General features: G+C 40.5%; 1 protein-coding gene across 1 annotated transcript in view; it reads left to right on the forward strand.

Moving 5' to 3' along the window:
• The window catches only part of Zdbf2 (zinc finger, DBF-type containing 2), a 43,884-nt gene extending 40,064 nt beyond the window's left edge, over positions 1-3,820 (forward strand). Inside the window, exon 5 of the mRNA XM_013016417.1 lies at positions 3,635-3,820. Coding sequence (XP_012871871.1) covers positions 3,635-3,820 — 186 coding nt within the window. The remainder of the gene's footprint in view (positions 1-3,634) is intronic.
• Positions 3,821-17,756: the final 13,936 nt, after the last annotated feature.

Below are 17,756 nucleotides of genomic sequence, written 5' to 3' on the forward strand. Positions count from 1 at the left end.
GCATATTCAAACTCTTTATTTAGGGACATCAGTTGAGCTGGTACAGGTGCATCCTGTTCAGCCAAGATCCCTGATCTTTTTGTCATTGATGTTAAGGGGAAACATGAATTTCCTCTATATTGCGTAAGTACTATATTTTATTGAAATTAGAGTCAGTGTTAAGGTGTGTCTTGTTTTCAGAGATAAAAATGTGTTAGAATTAATGAAATTTAAATGTGGTTTTGTTTCAGGGGCCATTATTTAACTTGTGGGTACGTTATGATGGTGATAATGTTGTAATTTCTTCTAAATTGAACAGTGATTATATTGAAAAAAGTGGGCAGATGTGTAGTTCTTAGTTACAAAGGTGACATGTATAGCATTCCTTCAACCTTGCCTCATTTATATGCCAACCTATTTCAGTTTCTTTCCTTAAAAAATATCATTGTGGGCCACTAGTTTCAAGCAATCTTCCAATTTTAATTTAGGAAGAAAGCTCTGTCCTACTGATTAGGAATCAACCAAGCAGCAAGTATATACATTCTATTTATAGGTATTGATGTCAGGCATAGACACATAATTCTAAGATACATTCTATGTTCTTTCAGTTCATGGAAAAAGTAACATACAACATAAATGTGAGGAATCATACCTCTCATGATTACATCATATATAGAGGATAGGACTTAAAATTCAAGTGATCAGATTTAAAGTGTTATTACCTTTTACATATTAGAAGCTCTTCTAAGTACTGTCTTAAGAGAGGACAGAGAAAAAAGTTCAATTTACAATTTACATTACCAAATTAACATTTTGGATTATCTTATACATTCTTAGCCCATTGTTACTTTAGGCAAGCTTGAAAACTTGAAATTGTAAAAACATAATTTTAAACTAAATTGGAATGACATTCAGACTTTGGTAGGATACAAAATGTGCCCCTTTGTCTAAATAAATGTTGGCTTAATTTGCAGATTAGATAAACAATTGGTGATTTTGTGTAGTCAAGAGTGCATTCTTTCAATAGTAAAAAGTCAAATTACAACCATAATGAATACTTTGTTGACCTTATCCTTTTGAGTATTTTGCATAGATTTTTACTGTAATTGTCCTGAGTTATATACAGTTGATGTGGACAATATTGTGTAAAATGTGTGTGTGTGTTTTGCATTGTGCATTTAAATTATTTATGTAACTAGGGCTCTGAGTAACACTTTTTTTTTTGCTTAAAGAAAAGCTATATTTAAATATTCAAATAATTATATATTTCCATGTAAAACTAATGTGAAGACTGATGTATTTTTTATAATGCAATTTAAAGTGTAAACTTGTTTTTGATGTTACCAAGATAAAATTTATTAAGTATTGGAATTTGTGTTTACTCTCTCCTCATGTGAAAACTTTTTCTGGAAATACTTAATCAGAGAATGACGAAAACAGAAGTACTTTTTATAAATGGTCTGAGAGAAAATACGTAAGAGAATATAAATGCTGATGCTGGTGAGAAAATAGTTTGACCAAAGATATACAGGTTATATTCAAAGAAGTAGTTATTTCAAAAAATTAAATTAAAAAAATTATTTGTCTGATAGAGTGGTGGATTCGCAACTTTTCACTCTGTATACCTGTATTGAAAGGATTGAGTTCAGGAGATAATGTCTTTATCATTATTTGACACCTACTGGGAAGAATAAATTCCCATCCCTCTACATCCTCCAATACCATAGCATATGTTACAAAAGACAGAATGATATGGGAAAATGTAGGCTGTCAGTGAGATAGGTGCTTTTGTCCCCAGTACTAATTACTTGCAGAATTTGTTGGTCTTGGATATTGTCAAGAATACCATCTTACTCTTTATAATAATAAAAAATAATGTAGTAAAAAATTAGAGAATTGAAGTTCCTTTTCTGTAAAGAAATGGAAACAAGGTAAGGAGACTAGAGAAGAATCCCTTCATTTCATTTCCCTGTGACTCCAGATGTTAGAGAAATAAGGTTAACTTAGTTTATTTTCTTTGGGGCTTACACTTCATGTGTGTTTCTTGAATTTTTTTCCCCAAGTATTTTAAGCTGTCTGCGTTGATTAAGAAACAGGTCTAGGGTGAAATAGTTTGTTGCAAAAACTTTAACTATATGCATATGTATTCCTCTGTTTGTAAATTAGTACATGCATATTACAGTAACATTCTAGTTTTATTTATTTTAAAAAACCTTTGTATTAGCTTGGGAAGAATTTATTTCCCCGATTTTTAGGCTGAGTGAACCTAGCAAGAAATGTGTTGTAACGCACATGTACTAAATTACAAAGCCCCAGTCCTTTCTGTAGAGAGTACATCACTCTTATCTGTATTATCTCATTTGATCTTTAAAAGAAGCCTTATAAAATAGACACTTATCACTGTCAGATGAGGAAATTGAGGCATAGAACAGTTAAGAGTTAAACCCCCTTCTTACCCCTCAGTAATAGGCCATCACTATTCTAATTCTTTTTTTCTTTTTGGAATCCGGTGTGGGGCCTGAGCTCTGGGCCTGGGCACTGTCCTTCAGCTCTTCAGCTCAAGGCTAGCGCTCTACCACTTGAGCCACAGCGCCACTCCGGCTTTTTTCTTTTTGCTTATGTGGTGCTGAGGAATCGAACCCCGGGCCTCATGCATGCAAAGCAAGTGCTCTACCACTGAGCCACCTTCCCAGCCCTAATTCTGTCTTTATAGTTTAGGTCCCTGGACATTTATATTTACGGTTTCATCTTTATAGAACCATAAAGTATGAAGTCTTCTGTGTCTGCCTTGCTTTATTTACTACGATGTTTTTTTGAGGGTCACCTGTATTGTAGCATATATGAGTATTTTGTTCCTTTTTTTGTTACTGGATAGAAGTTTTTACTTTTCCTCGTGTTAGAGTTTTTTGTTTTTGTTTTTTTGGTTGGTTGTGGAGCTTGAACTCTGGGCCTGAGCACTGTCCCTCAGCTCTTCAGTTCAAAGAGCCACAGCACCACTTCATTTTTCTGGTGATTTTTGGGAGATAAGCGTCTCATGGATTTTCCTGCTCAGGCTGGCTTTGAACTGTAATTCTCAGATCTCAGCCTCCTGAGTAGCTAGGATTACAGGCATGAACCAATAGCGCCCGGCTCATGTTAGAGATTGAATCCAACATCTTGTGCTTGCTAGGCAAGCACTCTTCCACAATGCTACCCTCACAGCCCTACAGTTTGTTTTTAGTGAAACAAGTAGCAAATGAAATAAAAAGACCATTTAGAAGCTAGCACTTTCTTTTATGTCCCTCATTTATGTTATCCTTGATTACTGCCCCAAACCAGTACCAGCAGATAATTGTTCTTTTTTGAGTGCTTTTTGTTGAATACACTATATTCCCTATATCTTTGATTTTTTTTATCCATTTACCACTCACCTTGTTCTTTTTTTTTTGCTCAGAGAATTTCATTTTAGCACAAGACATTATCCCATGTCCTCAATCCTTTCATGAAGGATTACATACAGGTAACGGAATCATGATTAAGTTGCCTATTTGAATCCACACGTCCCACAGAACCAGGAAGTTTTGATGCTATTCTGGTTTTGATGAGCACTCTGTCTTTCTCTCTTTTTTTTTAAAGTCCCCTTTTATATACCCATAATATGTACCCTCAAAATTAGGAAACCAGCAGTGATAACTATTTGCAGACCATAACTCAGATTTTGCAGATTGTCCCAGAAAGCTGTCTATGGGTCCTGGATTTGATCGAAGATTATAGACTTCATGATGGTTTTGTTCATTTCCTTCAGTGTGGAGCAGCAGCAGTTCTTCAGCTTCTTTCTGTGTTTAATAGCATGGCATTTTGAAGATGAACTGGTTTCTTTGTGAAATATTCAGTTTGAGTTTGTCTGATGTTTCTTTGTAATCTATGCATTTTTGGGAATTCTGTGTTTTTCTCAGTGTATATTAACAGAAGCCATGTGATGTCAGTTTGAATAAATGTGGTGATAGCAAATATCTAGTGTTGGTCCTTATTTGGGGGGATGAGCGTTTTTGCAGCTCTCAGAAATGGGGGCTGTCATAGAAGTTAAGTCACCAACAGGTAGTTTACACTATTTTTTTTACAACTGACTTGTAGTAGTTTTAACTGAGAATTTTAATTTACGTTTATTACCCAACTAATTATACACAAACTAAAAATGGTGACACATACTTGTACCTATTATAATCCCAGCATTCTTGAGCAGAAACAAGATCACAAGTTCAAGGCCAGCCTGGGCTACTTAGTGAGATCCTATCTCCAAAAAGACAAAACAGGCTGGGAATGTGGCTTAGTGGTAGAGTGCTTGCCTAGCCTGCATGAAGCCTTGAGTTCGATTCCTCAGTACCACTTACACAGAAATAGCCAGAAGTGGCACTGTGGCTCAAGTAGTAGAGTGCTAGTCTTGAACAAATGAAGCTCAGGGACAATGTCCAGTCCCAGGACTAGCAAAAAACAAACCCCCACACACACACAAATAACACAAGTAATGATAACAAAAAGCTGTAATCATATGCTCATACTTAACAAATCCATAACTACATTCCTGGCTCTATGGTGGCATAAAACCTTCTGGATATATATATTCCTTTATATATAAATATAGGTATCTAAACAAAATAATAAAAACATAAATGTAGGTATGTAGTAGTGGCAGCAGCTTAAGTGCCTTTAGTATTTTTATGACAGATTCTGTGAGTTCATTCTGGAATGACCACCTCCTGTCCAGTGAAAATACTCAGATTTAGTCTTAAATAATGAAGCCTTTCTCTGAAATTGGCTCTAATATTTAGAGGCTAATATTTCATGTCAAAGTAATTGCTTTTTCTCCTGAACCACAGTAAATCTGTATGGAAATTATTGAGGAAGCACTTGCTTGAGATGGCAAGTGGAGACATAACTCCTTAGTTAAGGGAGACTACTAAGTCCCTTAATTGAGTCCCTTCTGCCCTAGCCTCCAAATTAAGCATATATACTGAATATTTACTTTAAAGCATTATACTGAATATTTACTTTAAAATTCTCTCATGTTGAAATGTATCCATCAGATGGATGGAATTGTAAAAGCATGGCATTATTTACACAATGGAATACTCACCCTTGAAATAGCAAACTATCATTGTGACCACATGGGTCAATTTAGAGAACACTATAGTAAGTGAAAGAAAAGTACTTGTAGGGGAAGTCTTCAGTCAAACTCATCAAAGTAGAGGGTAGAATTGGTTACCAGGGCCTGGTTGGGAGGACTGGAAAGGGGTGGGCACTGGCCAACAAATACAAGAGTGCAATTGGGAAGAGTAAATTCTTTTCTATCCTACAACAAGGTCATGTAGTTAGCATATGTGTAAAAATAGCTAAGCCTGGAGAAGCTGATAAGCCACCAGTATCCTAGATACTTGGGAAGCTGAGAGCTAAGGATCAAAGTTAGAAGCAAAACCAGACAGAAAAGTCTGTGAGACTTCTAACCAGCAAAAAGCTGGAGGTGGAGCTGTGGCTCAATTGGCAGAGTGGAAAAGCTTTGAGTGGAAAAAAGGAGACAAGACCCTGAGTTGAAGCCCTAATACCAGAATGCATATGTATGTGAACACACACACACACACACACACCAGCTAAGACTTAAATATTCTCACCATAAAGAATATTTAAGATGGGGTGAAAATACAGGAATATAATGGAAGGGGTGAACTTGTTCAAAGTACACTATACATGGAACTACCATAATGAAACCCCCTCATATGATTACTGTTTGATAATAAGAGATTTAGAGATACATGGAGGTGTTATATATTTAATGAGAGCAAGAATCAACAGAACCTTTTCTATGTGGGTAGGAAAAGCTTCATCCTATAAACGTATCCACTAAAGACGTCAAGTTCTAAGTCCTGCCCTAGAAAGGGTGCTCACCTCTGAATAAGTGGGAGGAAGGGTAGGGGCTCTTTGTCCTTTCAGGGTTGGTATATCAACAGATGGGACAGGCTTGACAGATGGTCCACAGTTAAAACTCCAATATGGAGTAGACTGATCAAGAGAAGGCAGAAGGAAGGACACAGTAGTTTGGTCCCTGTAACTCACCCTCAGGTGTGAAAAACTTAGCCATGGCCTCCTTAATTTCCTTAGAGTATATTGGGGATAAAGTAGGGAGGGGTGAGGAGTAGGGCTGCCTGCAGGGTTGTTGGGTTGCCTCCTTGGCTTGTCAGCTTGATTTAGCCAATGATGCCTGGTCTATAGCCCTTTGGTGGGATCTGCAATGCCCTCCTTCCTGGGAGCTTGATGGTCTTTAAAAAGAGGCAGGTGATTGGGGCTATCCCTTAGCCTTCTAAATGGCCTGGTGTGCACATACCACATGAAAGAGACAGTCAATATATATGCTGACTTTTATTTGGCCCTCACTAAAGAGCTTGAGTGAGTGTAATAACCTCAGCCTTTTGAGCTGAAGTAGAGCTACTGGGGAGGGAGCCAGCCTCAGTGACTTCTGAGAGTTCCAACAGCAGCAAAGTCATACTCCTGTTGTTATCTGTGAGCCAGGTGCCATCAGGGTCAAGATAGGGGATGTCTTGGAGTACAGTGATTGGGCAGTGCAGATCAGATTAGTAACTACCAGAAAAGTATTTAAAGTGTGGGGGTCAGAATTTGGATCCTGCAATAATGTAGCAGGGTTTGACAAAATCAAATTTGAAGATGAAGGCTCTAAATTGTGAATAGCTGTCATTTGGTAGGGAGTGAATGCCATCAATCCTGCCCTCTGTGTCAGTTTGGAAAACTCATGCCAGAACTACTGAATCCAATACCCTGAGGTACAGGGGCCATCACTCAACTGCTGGGGTCTAGTCTTTTAGATACATATGCTACTGGCAATTTGTGGGTCCTGATAGTTTAGTAAAGACTACAACGCAGCCCCGCTTCTCTCATGAATACATAGTAAAAAGAGTTTTCTCAGGATAAGGAGGGCAAGAGCAAAGGCAGTTAGTAAGAAGTTTCTGTAAGGCCTGTAGGGTTCAGGCTCACTTTAGGGGTATGTGCTAGAGACTCCTTTTTAGGACATTCCAAAGCCCCAATGAAGGGTTTGGCTGTCAGCCCAAACTGGGGGATCCACATGAATAATACCCCACCGTTCTCCTAAGTGAGTGCGTTGCTTGTTGGAAAATGAGTCCCATGTTTAAAATAAAGTCCCTGCACTTCCCAGTTAGATGTGATCCCAGGAGTTAGGATCTGTCCTAGCAACTAGAATTTTTGTAGAGAAATCTAGGCCTTACAGGGAGAGAGGGAGGGGTGGAGGCTTTATCTTTACCCCTGTGAAGATTTGTATATAGGTTAAGGACAATTGGGCAAATAGGAATTTCTAACTCATTAAAGCCCCAGAGCATCCTATAAGGACCATCTTTGTTTCCTGCCAGAATAAGGGGGGAGAAAGGGGTGAGGCAGAATTGCAAGAGTATTTTATGCCAGCTGATAAACTTTAGTAATGACACTTTGGAGTCTTCTTTTGGCTTCTGGCTTCAGAGACTCTTAAGGATCCCTGGGGGAAAAGTTGAGGTCTTTTAGAAATGTTTTTTTCCAGAGTTACAGATAGTGAATATTCGGGAATGTTATGTCCCAGTCCTTAGAAGGACCTTTAAGACCAATGAAAGGATGAACCCACTACTATCTGCACTCTGGCCACTAAGGTTGGTCCTAGTTTGGATATCACAGCCTAGGAGTAACAGTGCCTAGAAAGAATGGGTAAAGACACTGTTCACTAGTGAGGAGATGAGTTGGGGAATAAACTAACCCAATTGAGTTTGTCCATATATTCCTGTGAAGAGAATAGAGGACTGAAGTGTGGTGCCAGAGAAGGTAATTAGGGAAGAACATGAAGTCCTGGCATCTATCAAAAAAGTGATTTGGGGTCAGCTGGAGCTCTTCAACGGAGAATACAGGAACCAGTGTAGTCCCTGGGCTGTATCAGTCAAGATGCAGAGATCTTTTCCATCTGTTGGTTCCTGCTAGTCCAAAAACCAAGTCAAAGTCATCTCCTGGCCATTAAGAATAGGCTATCCATGGGAGTCTTGGACTTGGGTTAGCTTCTCCTTGTAGACAAGGGAAGGGCAGTCCTGTTACCAGTAGCCTTTCTGCCTGTCGTGTGGAAATGGTCCTGCGGGGAAAATGTGGGTTTTGACAGTTGCCACTGAAATGTCCCAGCCGATCTCAATTACAGCTGGCCAGTGAGGACTATGGAAAGCCTGTGATGGCCTGCAATTAGCCTGAATGAATATGGAAGCTGGAGGTCACCCAGAATGAGATGAGAGTTGGCAACTGCAGTGGCCATATATTCAGCCTGTTACCTCTTTTCAATCTTCCACTCTACCTTCTCAATTATTAAAGATCTTAAATGATGCCATTTCTAGTAGGGACATAAAATAGTTTGAAAGCCCCATTCTAGATTTTTGGAATTTTTCTCTAATGTTTAGTAAGGATAGAGTGATAGAATGTATGGTGAGAATACTTAGGTCTTTCTGTGTCTTGGATCTACAAGCACATGACCTCTTCTTGCCTGGAGTGAGTGAGGACTGGAAATTAGGTGGGTCTTTGAGTGATTTCTCTTAGTTTATTGAAATTAGTAGGTTCAATCATAGCCTCTTGCATACCCTCCAAGAGACAAGTGATCCTAAGTATTTTTTTAGGTTTCTGCCCTGACCCTTCCTTGTTAATCCCATTTAGGGACCTGCCCTAGAGATAAAACCTTCAGCAACCCAAGTCTTAGCTAGTAACCAAAGTTTAGACCTTTCCTCATGGGTGCTACAAATGCTAAGACAACTGCACTGTCATGTCAGGTAAGATCAAAGGAAACTGTCAGGGTTTTGAATTCCTTAATAAAGATGGAGAGGTCTTGGCTGAGCTCCAGGTGAAATATGAGTAAGAGATGTGCACCCAAGATGGTTCCCAATTCCCCATTTGCTATCTCACAGAGTGGCTAAAGGCTCTTTTTAGCTTGACTTAGAGGGCCTATTCATGGTTTTAAAAAAAGTGCCAACATAGTATATGAAAGGGGTGGAAGCTGTAGTTATCTGCATGAAGAGATGGATGGCTGAATGGCTCTGAGGGACTGGAGGAAGGAGAAGGGGTAGAAATGGGTTTGGATCATGCAGATAGGAGAGCTGGAGGTCATCTAGAATATCATATGAATCTTCCATTTCTGGGAATAGGGTCTACTATAATGACATCCCTCTCAGAGATCCCAATCCTGAGGGACACACGAAAGCCTGGACATAGACCATCACAGATCACATAGAGGAATAATAGCAGAGAAGATTGAGTTGTTACATGGTGTGACAGGTAAGTGATCTTTTAAGGCCAGACAACTTGATCTGGTGATTTGTAAGCAACTATTGCCACCTCACAAAGAAAAATTAAGGGTTTCTTTTTTACCTATGTAAGGATCACATTTCACCCAATATTGGAGAATGCAGCCCAGGGTTGAATCTGAGGGGATGGAGGCAATCTAATTCATGTTGGGGAAGGGATTTCCAGAACCCATGTCTCCTTAGCCTCCCACCAGGTAAAAAGAGGCCCACACATTGTGGAGACCTGAATTGGGGTTCTACCTCTGATAGGGCATCACTTTAATCAGATGGACTCTGAAACTCTCAAGGATGAGAGGATCCCAACAGTGCCACTCTCCCAGTTGAGAGGACTCCCATATGTGAAATCGGGGTACACAGTCTTGTCCATACTAACCAGAGAAGGGGAGGGACAAAGGGGAATCAACCATTGGCACCAAGACTCCATCCACTGGGCAGAAATAATCCTTCCATAGGGCAGAGGTGATGTCATCTGAGGGGTTGACAGGAGATGTGAAAGTTGAAGTGTGAGGAGAGAAGGAGCGGCCACAACAGCACACATGGATCTTTTGCTGAGTTTCCATCACTATTGCAAAGTGCATGAAAAACAGGGATTTGACATCGAGCTGACAGGCAGGCTCTTCACATGTATGGACTGCAGGCAAAGAGTTCTTTTTGTCCTCGATCTAGTTTTGCTTTCATCAGAGAATTGTCCTTACCAGAGACCCATAAATTTTAGGGGAAGCATGTCATTCCACTGAAGAGTCTGTGTAAGTCTCAGGTTTGGATCTTTTATTCCTAAGGGAAATGGGTTCCATACACACAAAAGGAGGGGCCCTTTCGTTCTCACCCTGAGTGTTGTCCTGGCTAGAGACCTGCAGCTCTTCCCAAGTTATGTGCAGTCCTACAAAAGGTCCTGATATGAAAATGACATTCCTTCTAATCTCCTTATGTTGTGGATTTTGGGGGGCTGTGGGCTGTGGGTTGGTAACACAAGTTGGTAAAAGAATTTTCCAAGACAAGAAGGTAAGAGAAAGCCAAGATTTATCAGGACAGCATTATAAGAGCGACACTGTGGTCTGCTAGTCAAAGTAGCATGTCACATGGACAGGGTTGTGAGTAGGTATTACACTATGGGTTGGGCTGCCCTCCCCCCATCTTTTGTCCTTTTTAGTGGTCCTGGGGTTTGAATCCAGGGCCTCATGCTTGCTAGGTAAGTTCTCTGCCATGCCTCCAGCCCTTTTTTGTATTGATTATTTCTGAGATAGGGTCTCATTTTCTGCCCAGAAATCCACCTATTTACATTCCTATGAAGCTGAGGTGACAGGTACACACCACTGCATCCAGCAATGAGAAGGAGCGGTCTCATGAACCTTTTTGCCTCACAAAGCATGATCCTATCTAAGACTCTCAGTAGAAAGGATTACAGGTGTGAGCTACCAGTGCCTAATAATGTCTCCCTTTTTGAGAACCTTATTAATTGGTTTGATCTTATCTCCTTGTATCATAGTGTGAATTTTGTGCACAGGGGAACATTTCATGAGCTCAGGGCTTTTTTTGTTTTGTTGGCCATGGAACTTGAACTCAGGCACTGTCCCTGAGCTCTTTTGCTCAAGGCTCTACCACATTGAGCCACAGCTCAACTTCCAGTTTTCTAGTGGTTATTTTGGGATAAGACCCAGGCTGGCATTGAGCTGTGATCCTCAGAATTTCAAACTCCTGAGTGAGCCACCATGCCCAGCTTGAGTTCAATTTTTATGTCCACATTGCACCTGGTCCATTTTGTGTAGCTGACTCATTTTTTTGCATTCCATTCATTCCTTTTTTCTCAACCATGTCCTCTTAAAGCAGGGGAGGCTTTTTCCATTCTAGGATATTACTATCATTATTCCTATAATCTGTACATTCATTTTTTTATTTTGGAGATAGGAAAAAACTATTAAATTTGTTTGGCTAGCATATTATTTGTGGGTTGACAATCCTGGGTTGACAAAATCCAGGCCATTAATTCTTTTATTATTATCTTTAAGTAGCTGTACAAAGAAGTTCCCATTCTACAAAACAGTATATGAATACAAAGTATCTGGCAACATTGTCACCCATCCCTCCTAACCCATCCCTTCTTTCACTTTTTTTTAAAATTGAGATTAGATGATTACATAAATTTCACATGTTTCACAGTATTGTGGAATAGTGATACTTAGAGTCACAAACACATTTAACCTTCACAAGGCAAATTGTCATTGTCATGGTCTATAAAGTTTGTGAATTCTATGAACCTTGACAATATAAGTTATTTCTTCCACATCAGGTATCATTACATTTCTTTCCTTTTGCTTAGTGTAGGCTGTTCCCACTTTCCCTCTCATTTCTCCGTTCCCATCACTGTCTTTGGGTTGCTTAGTTCCTTCTATGTCCAGTGCAGCTGATGTAGGCCATGAATTCTTGACCTCTCTAGTTGCCCTTACTGTGTATGGTTAGTGGAATAAATGCTCTCCTACCCTTTGAAAGTAAACATACAGTCAGGCATGGCAGTTCATGCCTATAATCTTTGCTATTCAGGAGGCAGAGACCTGAAAACAGAGGTCCAAAGCCAGGACAGGCAGACACATCCTTGAGACTGTTTAATTATAAAACCCAGTAAAAATCTGGAAGTGGAGAGGGTGCAGCTCAAGTGGTAGAGTGCCAGCTTCGAGAGAAAAAGCTAAAAGAGAGCACTCAGGCCATGAGTTCATGCCCCAGGTCTGGCATATACAATACCATACCATACAATACAATACAATACAAAATTCACTTTTCAGCAATGAGATGTCCCATGGGTCATGTTGCAACCAATGAGTCCCTTTTTGCTTTGAGTTATCCTTTGGGTTGTGTGAGTCAAGATATCAGGGTGTTGGAACTTAGTAGTGCAGCCCTTTGTCTATATTTCTTAACAGGGTTGTGTGTCTTTCCTGATCAAACATGTCAGTCAGCACTTGCTTGCCCCTGTGTGCAGAGCCTTGATCCTACAGTGAGAAAGACATATGGAAGAGAAAGGAAATTATGTGACATGATGTCATGGGAAGACATAGGCACTTCAGTTCATCTTCAGCCATCTTCAGGATATAGACAGGACATTAGGTTTAAGTAGAGAAAGAATTAGGAGTAGGTGAGAAACGTATATATAGTTTAGTAGGCCTGTTATTAGTTGCAGGTGTGGTAGGTGTAGTCATTATCTCAGTTTTAGTTCTTCCAGGTCTGGAGAAGTTGTTATTCCTGTCTACACTGGAAGGGAGGAGCCTGGTTCCCATGAGATGATTTCTCCAGCTTCAGGAAGCAGGTAATTATCCTCCTTTGGGGGATGGGCGTGGGGAATTCTGTTCTGCAAGGCTCTGCTGTTCCTTAGGGGGAGTTTTAGTTCCTTGTCAAGAAGATGCTATCAATCAGCCCTGTCTTCCTGGACCCCAAGGAGTTTATAAAGTGACTGTTGAGAGAACAGCTGAGAACAATGACAAACACAAAATGAAGGCACACCAATGATAGGCTTTCTCTGGCTCTCAGGTAATTCATGGCAGTAAAAACTTTACATGCTTAACATCATTTTTTTTTTTTGTCGGGTCGTGGGACTTGAACTCTGGGCCTGGGCGCTTTCCCTCAGCTCTTCAGCTCAAGGCGAGCGCTCTACCACTTGAGCTACAGCGCCACTTCTGGTTTTCTAGTGGTTTATTAGAGATAGGAGTCTCACGGTCTTTCCTGCCCGGGCTGGCTTTGAACCGCGATCCTCAGATCTCAGCCTCCTGAGTAGCTAGGATTACAGGCGTGAGCCACCAGCACCCAGTGCTTAACATCATCTTATCTGACCTTTTCTGCTTGTCCCAGACATATGCTAGTTATTGCAAATAAGGGAAACCATGGGACCTACGTTTCTTTGGGCCTGGCTTACTTCACTTTATAATTTTTTCCAAGTTTTTCCATTTCCTAACAAATGGGGAGATGTCATTCTTTCTGATGGAGGCATAGAATTCAATTATACATACATACATACATACGTACATACATACATACATACCACATATTTTCTTGATCCATTCATCTACTGAGGGCCATCTGGGTTGGTTCCATATCTTAGCTCTGGTAAATAATGCTGCAATAAACATAGTTGTGCTGGTAGCTTTAGTATGTTCTTATTTGTGATCATTTGGGTAAATACTCAAAAGTGGGATTTCTGGGTAATAGGAGAGCTCTATGTGGAATCTTTTGAGGAACCTCCATACTACACAAGTGGTTTTTTTTTCTTCCTTGATATTGTTTCTAATGTATTTAAGGTACCATGTGATTTTTTTTTGTTGCTTTATATGTCCCTCCCTCACAGTATAACCTCTGTTTTCACTGTATTTGATGTTAGTATAATTTGGGGATGGAAAGGGAAAAAACAAATTGTTTAAATAGGGATACAGCTTGACCCATTGCAACAATGAAATGTACAAGACACTATGTTGAAAAACAAACTTTACAATTTAGCTGGGGAGTAGGGGGAGTGGGGGGAGGTTATAGCTGAGGAGGTGGGAGGGAAGAGATGGTAGGGGGGAAACAAAGGAGGAGGCAACAATGCTGGATAAGAAATGTCCTCATTACCTTGCTCATGTAACTGTAACCCCTTTGTACAGTATTTTCACAATAAAAAACTTAATTTAAAAAAAACTTTAAATGCCTGTTACAATACGCTTTCGATATACTGAAAATAGGTTGTCTCTGTGGTGAGAACAATATTATTCGAGTTGAAGTTCTTCTTCTTCTTCTTCTTCTTCTTCTTCTTCTTCTTCTTCTTCTTCTTCTTCTTCTTCTTCTTCTTCTTCCTTCTTCCTTCCTCCTCCTCCTCCTCCTTCTTCGTCTTTCTGTTCCCACAATGGTCTGAACTCCAGGCCTGGGCGCTGTCCCTCAGCTCTTCAGCTCAAGGCTAGCACTCTACCACTTGAGTCACAGTGCCACTTCCAGCTTTTTCTGCCTATGTGGTGCTGAAGAATTGAACCCAGGGCCCCATGCATGCAAGGCAAGCACTCTGCCACTGAATCACCTTCTCAGTTTAAGTTCTTAAATTGAGATAGCCTGTGAGAAACTCCTATCTCTATGTCCAGTCTTACAAAGCTGATGTTACTTGTGAGTTGGGAAGGACGTTTTCTCTAAGACCTGTACTCTCATCCTGTATTTTAAGTTTCCCTTGCATTTCCTCATTGCTCATGGCTAGTTGCTACCTATTGAGATGCTTATAAAGCACTTTAGTTGCATAATATAAGTAAAGATCTATAGCAAGGATGGAGGTTTGGTAGGAAATATAAGTCACTTTTGTTATGTGGATTGGTAAGAAAAAATATAAGTTTTGCGTTATCTTAGGGGACAGAGTTAGATATGCAAGAGATGTATTGCAAAAGATATGTCAAAACTGCCTGTGAACTCCAAAGAGAAAAGGAGTATGAGAATAGGCAGAGAAGAGCTTCAAGTACAAGTTGACACCTAAGGAGAAGGGAAGGAAGAGTTACAAATGATAGTGCCATTGAAGAGTTCCACACAGGCAGTGATGGCTCCGTCCTTGCCTGGGGGCTTCCCAGGAGCATCATGAGCTCAGCTTTGTCACTTAGTGAATCCTGAAGTTGCTATAGTTGGTGACTGTCAGTGTAACCACACTCCTGGGTGCTGAACATAGAATTCATGAAGGTAGATCCAAAGATGCATCTTTATAGTTACCACAGTCTTCCCCTTGTGCCATGCCAATTCATTCACTTCTCCGTATACATCTGAGGAGCACATTGCAGAGTTTTTTTCTTGGAAGCTCGAAGCTTGGCAGTCCATTTCACTAGTCAACCAGCTAGTGATAGAGCAGGCTAGTTGCTTTTTGGATGCTATTGAGAATCTGGTGGTCTTTGCCCCGCTATTATACTCCCTTCACTGGGAAATGGATCGGAGGTTATGTTGTATGTGCTTTCATGCCATTTTAAGCCTTCAATAGTAGTGCTGGCAGGAAATATAGAAGCAAGAAAAACAGACCCTTCCTTGGAATAAATATTAATTATTGGGATAATAGGCCCTTCAGTGACCACTAACCACTGAGTGGTTAGTGGGTCCTCTTGAGGAGCAGTGTCATATCATGGGTTCAAATTGACCTCTATTGTTGGCAGGTTAAATAAAAATCCATAGTGCACAAATCTTATAGACCATGACAATGACAGTTTGCCTTGTGAAGGTTAAAATGTGTTTATGACTTTAACTATCACTATCTCACAATACTGTGAAATGTGTGAAATTTATGTAATCCCTTAATCTCAATAAAATGTATTGAAAATAAATAAGCGGGTGGGGGAGAAAAATTCATGCTGTGGGGTCCACATGTTGCCTCCATGTTGACATGGTAAGTACTCCACTTCTATGTTTCTCTTCCTGGTCCTGAAGTGATTGATTATGAAGCCTCTTCTAATTTCCACTGGCAGAATTTTTTATTCTGTTTGGTTGTTTATGGTATATTCTACAGTGGCTGCTTTCTGGTGGACATTACCATGTGACATAAGTATTTGCACTCTGTTTCTATTCTCATGCATTCATCTACTTGCTTCTACTATAGAATTCTTTGTGCCAGTCTCCCCCAGTTTTCCTTTTAGGCCCTTGCCCAGCTTACAGGCGTATTTATTACTGGCCATACTTATGTAACTATATTGTAATGATTAGAACACCTCGCCTTGCACCACTACTTGCACACAAAGGCAATCATCAAGGGTACCAGTTGAAGTTCCTACCATTGTAATTATTTCCTCTCACCTTTGACTTTCAAGGTCATCTCCAAATGGGACTACAGTGCAATCTCCATTTTTTTCCAGCTTTTAAATCTGTCCAAATACAGAGCCAACTAATTTGTAAAGGAAGTCCTGGTTTTCTCCTCTTCCTGCAGTTGGTCATGTAAGATGATGTACAAATACGAGGTAGGAAATGAAGAGGGAGGTGCTGAAATAAGACTTTGGGTGATCTCCTCATGAAGTTTACAGATGCTCTCTGCCCCTACATAGGCTTGAGTCCAGATGTGGTCTCTTCATCATATTAGGGACTCCTGCTGGGTACTTAAATACCACTACCTGAGATCTGTGACTTCATGACATTATCCGTGTTGCTATTCATGAGTCATTCTTGGTAACTGACTCTCCTAGTATAAACCTGGTCTGCAGATGAGGCCCACCACTGATTTCCTTTGGGGATGCTGGGGCCCCTCTTATTATTTTACTTCTGACAGTCTTCACGAATAAAATGTCCTGTAAGTTCTCTTGTGGAGGATAAATTCTCTAGTTTTCTGACTCATATAATACATCCTCATCCTACATGCCCAATTCCCACTGGTCCTTAATTATTTATTTATTGTTGCCAGTCCTGCCAGTCCTGGGGCTTGAACTCTGGGCCTGGGCACCGTCCCTGAGCTTCATTTGCTCAAGGCTAGCACTCTACCAGTTGAGCCACAGCACCACTTCTGGCTTTTTCTGTGTAGTATGTGGTACTGAGGAATCACGCCCAGGGCTCCATGCATGTTAGGCAAGCACTCTACCACTAAGCCACTTTCCCAGGTCCTGGTCCTTAATTATTTTCCCCACTGCTTCCTGTGGCAACACATACACATTTCCAATTCGCTTAAGCTATCAATTTCCCCAAGGTTCTCAAGCCACCCTACCACAGAGTTTATCCTATCTATATGGATCTTTGACAGGGTGTTAAATCCTATGTTCTAAGAGAGTGTTTCTAAGTCATTAACTCATGCCTGCACAGTAGATCAAGCATACTTGAAATCTGATCCTATGCGCCCTCTGCCAGTACATCCTAGTTGATCCCTACTACTACTTTAGATAGAATCTCCCTCTCTTCCTCATGTATTCACAGTTGTGCTGGGCTGGGATTTAACCCTAGTTGGTGATCTGGCAGCCACTTGAGAAGCAGGAGTAGCTTCTGAGGGAGGAAGCAGTTGTTTGTGGAGGAGAGATCTCTGTCCCATTCTTTTACTTAGGGGGAGTACAAATTCATAATAGGCCTTGACAGGCCATTAATTGAAAGGGGTAGGTCACCAAAGGTCCCTCTCTGCCTTTGAGATCTTGGGTCTTTGACAGTCCATCCCAAACCCATGTTTTAGGCTACTGTATTTTTATTTTTTTATTGTTATTATAAAGGTGATATACAAAGAAGTTACAGTTACAAAAGCCAGGTAATGAGTACATTTCTTTTTTTTTTTTTTTTGGGTCCAGTCATGGGGCCTGAACTCTGGGCCTGGGCGCTGTCCCTCAGCTCTTCAGCTCAAGGCTAGCGCTCTACCACTTGAGCCACAGCGCCACTTCTTTATGTGGTGCTGAGGAATTGAACCCAGGGCCTCAGGCATGCAAGGCAAGTGCTCTACCATTGAGCCATTTTCCCAGCCCCATGAGTACATTTCTTTCTTTTTCTTTT

This window comes from Dipodomys ordii, unplaced genomic scaffold (assembly GCF_000151885.1).
Source record: "Dipodomys ordii isolate 6190 unplaced genomic scaffold, Dord_2.0 Scaffold1, whole genome shotgun sequence".
In the NCBI taxonomy this organism is placed as follows: Eukaryota; Metazoa; Chordata; class Mammalia; order Rodentia; family Heteromyidae; genus Dipodomys; species Dipodomys ordii.